General features: G+C 49.4%; 2 protein-coding genes across 4 annotated transcripts in view; one reads left to right on the top strand and one right to left on the bottom strand.

Moving 5' to 3' along the window:
• The window catches only part of LOC138860045 (uncharacterized), a 4,279-nt gene extending 512 nt beyond the window's left edge, over positions 1-3,767 (bottom strand). Inside the window, exons 1-2 of the mRNA XM_070116845.1 lie at positions 3,497-3,767; positions 3,134-3,453 (exon numbers count right to left, since the gene is read on the bottom strand). Coding sequence (XP_069972946.1) covers positions 3,134-3,453; positions 3,497-3,767 — 591 coding nt within the window. The remainder of the gene's footprint in view (positions 1-3,133; positions 3,454-3,496) is intronic.
• LOC113805964 (protein FAM43B) overlaps positions 1-5,000 on the top strand; it is a 26,437-nt gene that overhangs the window by 9,768 nt on the left and 11,669 nt on the right. Inside the window, exons 1-2 of one of the 3 annotated variants that reach the window (XM_070116621.1) lie at positions 2,606-2,728; positions 3,442-4,316. In XM_070116621.1, coding sequence (XP_069972722.1) covers positions 4,202-4,316 — 115 coding nt within the window. In that variant the 5' untranslated portion in view covers positions 2,606-2,728; positions 3,442-4,201. Of the gene's footprint in view, positions 1-2,605; positions 2,729-3,429; positions 4,317-5,000 lie in introns of those variants that run through there. The other 2 variants (XM_070116620.1, XM_070116622.1) reach the window with 2 other exon arrangements.

Here is a 5,000-nt window from a genome sequence, read left to right as displayed (position 1 = left end):
TTCCACCCTCTCTCCCTTTTTCACTCCCTCCCTCCTACCCGCCCTTCTTCCCACTCTTCTAGCTCTTTCCCCCCTTCAACCCCCCTCCTCCTTCCTTCCCTCCCACCCTATTTTCCTCCTCGTCTCCCTTTTTCCATGCCTCCCTCTCTTCTTCTCTCCTCTCCTTCCCCCCTCCCCCTACTCCTCTCCCTCTGCCCCTCCCCCTCCCTCCCTCCTTCCTTAGCTCCCTCCCTCCTCCTCCACCTCCTCTCACTCCCTTCCCATCATCTTCCCTCCCTTCTCCCTCTTCCTCTCCCTCCCTTCCTCCTCCTCTCCCTCCCTCGTTCCTTCCCTCTCCCTCTCTCCCTGCCTCCCTCCCTCGTTCCTTCCCTCCCTTCCTCTCTCCCTGCCTCCCTCCCTCGTTCCTTCCCTCCCTCCCTCCCTCCCTCGTTCCTTCCCTCCCTCCCTCCCTCGTTCCTTCCCTCCCTCCCTCTCTCCCTCCCTGCCTCCCTCGCCCTGTCTGTCAGAGGCAGCGACGGGTCCCGGTCATCAGCTTCAACGAATCGAATCGAAAGCCCATTATGTTTATAAAGTTTTACGATTCTCTCTCTTTTCTCTTCGCTTCTCTTCTCTCTCTCTTATCATCTCTTCTCTTCTCTTCTCTTCTCTTCTCTCTCTCTCTCTTCTCGTCTCTTCTCTCTGTCTCTGTCTCTGTCTCTCTCTCTCTCTCTCTCTCTCTCTCTCTCTCTCTCTCTCTCTCTCTCTCTCTCTCTCTCTCTCTCTCTCTCTCTCTCTCTCTCTCTCTCTCTCTCCCTCCCTCTATCTCTTCCTCTTTCTCTCCCACCCTCTCTCCCTCTGTCTCCCTCCGTCCACCTGTGTGTGTGTGTGTGTCTGTGTGCGCGCGCACACACTAAGAAGAAAGGAAACCAGCCATAATAAGATGTTAGATTAAATCGTAACGTTTCGAACTCTTCACGAGTTCCTCATCAGACAATACCGAACCAAAATGGATCCATTTATAAAATTTATCATCACATAGGCATACACTCACATACAGGCATACGCTCACATACTTATATACCTACGAAAACATGCAAAAATATACGTCTACACATACACATTCATAAACTAAGGAGTGGTTGCCTAGCGGATGCCTTAGCGCAGGGCCCGGCTGATGGAGAAGCCCTAGAAGCGGAGGCGATTGGCGAAGACGGAGAGAAGAAGCAAAGAGTGGGATGACAAGGGACAAAGCAAAGGCTGGTGTGTTCTCTCTTGTTCGTTTGTGTTTTCTTCTTCTTTTTCTTCTGTTTCATCTTCTGCTTCTTCATCTTCTTCATCTATCTCCTTCATCTTCTTCATAATCTTCTTCCTCATCTTCTTCTTCATCTTCTTCTTCATCTTCATCTTCCTCATTTTTTTCTTCTTCTATTTCTTTAGTTAGGCGAGGAATGCGCCAAGGAATAAAGAAGGGGAAATGTATTTGTTGTTGTCATAGATAGAGTAGGATGTCGAGGAACAGACAGAGGGAAAGAGCCATGTTATTTGACCGTGTTCGAAGCGCAACAAATGAAAACGGAATGTGTTTGTGAATCTGTCATTTTTGTTGTTGCGGCGAAGGGCGGGGACGAGAACTATCTTACTCTTTCGCTTATTTTTCAACATTTTTGTGATTTTCTTTATTTGTGTCATTATTATTATTTTTTGTTATTTTATTATTCTATGATTTTATTTTATCATCATTATTATTATTATTGTTATTGTTTATACGCATTTTTGTGTTAGGGAAGGGTTACCGCGCTATCTTGGTGTTAAATTATGCTTAAAGATATGGCTGAGAACACACGCACACGCACACATGTATACCGTTACCCTGTCCACAAGAGAGAAATAGTTGAGTCTCCGCTCGGACTTCCTGGTTATGGTAGAAGTAGAGGTAGAGGTAGATTGGGGTGGGGGGGGGCGGGGAGAGGGGGAAAGGTTTGCGTGCCTGGCCTTTGCGGTTACAGTTGCGCTGACTAGCTGACTGTCTGTCTGCCTGTTTGTCTGTCTGTCTATCTGCCTGTCTATCTGCCTGTCTGTCTGCCTATTTGTCTGCCTGTCTATCTATCTGTCTGCCTGTCTTTCTGCCTATCTGTCTGTCTGTCTTGCCAGCTTACTTGCTGTCTAACTGACTGACCGACTGACAAGCTGCCTGATTGACGGACTAGCTATAGGACAGGCTGACTCACCGGCTGACTGGGTAACTGGCTATTTGACAGGGTGACCGGATGTCTGATCGGGTAACCGGCCGATTGACGGCTATACTGACAGACCGATAGACAGTCCGACTGGCAGACAGACTGGTTGGATGTACATAGAGGTGACTTTGCTAGGTTTGATGACGTCTCTTTCATGGGTGGGTGACGTGTGGGGGTGGAGGAGGGGGCGAGTGGGGAAAGGAGGGGGAGGGGGGGAAGAGGAGGAGGGAGGGGGGGAAGAGGAGGAGGGAGGGGGAGGGGGGAAGAGGAGGAGGGAGGGGGAGGGGGGGAAGAGGAGGAGGGAGGGGGGAAGGGGGGAAGAGGAGGAGGGAGGGGGCTCAAGAGATAACAGCGTCCCATGATGTCATTGTTTTCCAGAGAGTTGGTGGGTCATTGTTTGTGTGTTAATCTTTTCGTGTTGCGCTTGTGTTTGTGTTTGTGTCAGTGTCTGCGTTTAGATGTGATATTTTTTTGTGACTGAGGTGTATATGCGATTGGAAGAATATGTATATGTAAGTACTTTTATGTATAATTGTATGTTCATGTATATATGTCTGTGTGTTTACACATTTGTGCCTAAGATGCGTCCCCCTATTTATTTATTTGATGTATATATGTACGTGTATCTCTCTCTCTCTCTCTCTCTCTCTCTCTCTCTCTCTCTCTCTCTCTCTCTCTCTCTCTCTCTCTCTCTCTCTCTCTCTCTCTCTCTCTCTCTCTCTCTCTCTCTCTCTCTCACTCTCTCTCTCTCACACACACACACACACACACACACACACACACACACACACACACACACACACACACACACACACACACACACACACACACACACACACACACACACACACACACACACACACACACACACACACACACACACACACACGATCATACAAACAACCAAACAAAGTTACAGTACCGACAGGAGCAGCGATGGTGTGGTGCAATATGCCGTTGGACGCGTGGGGCGCTCTCGGTCTCTGCCTCTTGCCTCTCGTCTCCTGCCCTTTGCCTCTTGCCTTTCGGCCTCTGCCTTTGGTCTCTTGCCCCTCGCGTCCTGTCTCTGGCCTCTTTTCTCCTAGCTTCTGCGTTTGCTTTTCGCCTCCGCCCACTCGTCTGTTGACTCTTGCCTCCTGTCCTCTGCCTCCTACCTTCCGTCTCCTGCTCCCAGCCTCCGTCCTCGGCCTCGTGTCTCCGCTGACCGCGTTCTCTCTCGTTGCAGGTGTCTGATGTTCTACTGGAGCCGCAGCAGGGCCTTGTTTAGCCAATGGTCGCACTCCCCTGGGTGACCCCCGAGGCTCTCGCGCTTCCCTGGGTGGCTGCTGGTGGGCCTGTCACGCCCCTTCTGGGTGGCTGGCGCCCTTGCCACGCCCCCGGGCCACGCCCCCCGGGCACCGGAGAGGGAGAGCCCTTCGGAGTGCTCGCCGCCGGGCTTCGAGTGCCTGCCCGGCCGAAGCTGCTGCCGCTGCCACAGGATGTCGCCGACGACGCCACCGGATATGTCACTCTGACGTCAGCTAGACCTTGCCAGGCAGTGACACATCTCATGGCAGTGCTTAGACATTGGCACTAAGAAAGCAGTGTGTGTTTGTGTGTGTGACAGGACGTGTGTGTGTGTGTGCCGCGCCGCACGCACTCGTCACCTCGAACGTTGTGTTTATTTTTGTTTTTTTTTATTTAGTGCGAGAACCATGAAACGTGAGAACAGACACGGGTGGCAGCATGTCCGTTACTAACGATATGCAAGAAGACTGAGAAAAATACATTAAACCAAGACAAAGTGAAGTCGTAAAGTGTCTAGTAACAATTTAAGGAAAAAAGATAAAAAATCTCAGGACAAACACAAAAAAAGATAATTTAATTTAACCAAAAAACAAACAAACAAACGATCCTCAGTGTATGTGTTTGTCGAGGTGACGAAACAACAACAAAAAAGACAACAACTCAAAAAAACAACTCTTAAGACCTCCCAAGTGACCAGCATGCCCAACATGAATCTGAAGAAGCTTTGGCGTAAGAAAAGCGTGACGATCACCGAGTATGACCCAACATACAAGGTCGTGTATCTGGGCAACGTGCTCACGGGATGGGCCAAGGGTGAGTGCTCTCAGGTCACGGGGTCACAGCTTAGGGTGGTGGTGGTGGAGGGGGGAGGGGTGGCGGAGTCGTGTAGTGATGAGGGTGATGGTGATTGATGATGGTGAGAGTGGTGCGGTGAGAGGGGTGTTGATCATGAGGAAAGTGGTGTGGCGAGAATGGTAATGATGTTGATAATGGTGGGAGTGGTGTATATGTGGTGGTGGGAGAGTGAATAGTGTGATGGGAATGGTGATGGGGGTGAGAGTGGTGTGATGAGGATGGTGTTGATAATGAGGTGAGTGGTATAGTAAGAATGTTGATAGTGGTGACGCTAGCGTGATAAGAATGTTGATTGTGGCAACGTTAGTGTGATAAGAATAGTTATCGTAGTGGTGAGACTAGTGTGGCAAGAATGATGCTGATATTGGTAGTTATAGTGAACGATAAATCACCGCCGTTTTGAAGCAGTGTGTAGAAAAAGGCTCACTATATAACATAGATCCGATTAACATTTTGTGCACTGTGGCTATTTCTATCAGTGAAGAGTGTGGGGATAAGAATTGTACGATAAAGATGGTGTGATGGGAACGGCATCGTAAGTATGGTGTTGCTCTTAATTAATGAGGATGGTGGCGGAAACAGTAATATGGTGAGGATAGTATGATAAGAATATGTGCTTGATTGTGATAAGGATGGCATGTT

This window comes from Penaeus vannamei, chromosome 39 (assembly GCF_042767895.1).
Source record: "Penaeus vannamei isolate JL-2024 chromosome 39, ASM4276789v1, whole genome shotgun sequence".
Lineage (NCBI taxonomy): Eukaryota > Metazoa > Arthropoda > Malacostraca > Decapoda > Penaeidae > Penaeus > Penaeus vannamei.
The sequence above is the reverse complement of the archived record's forward strand: the minus strand, read 5'-3'. Positions and strand labels throughout refer to the sequence as shown.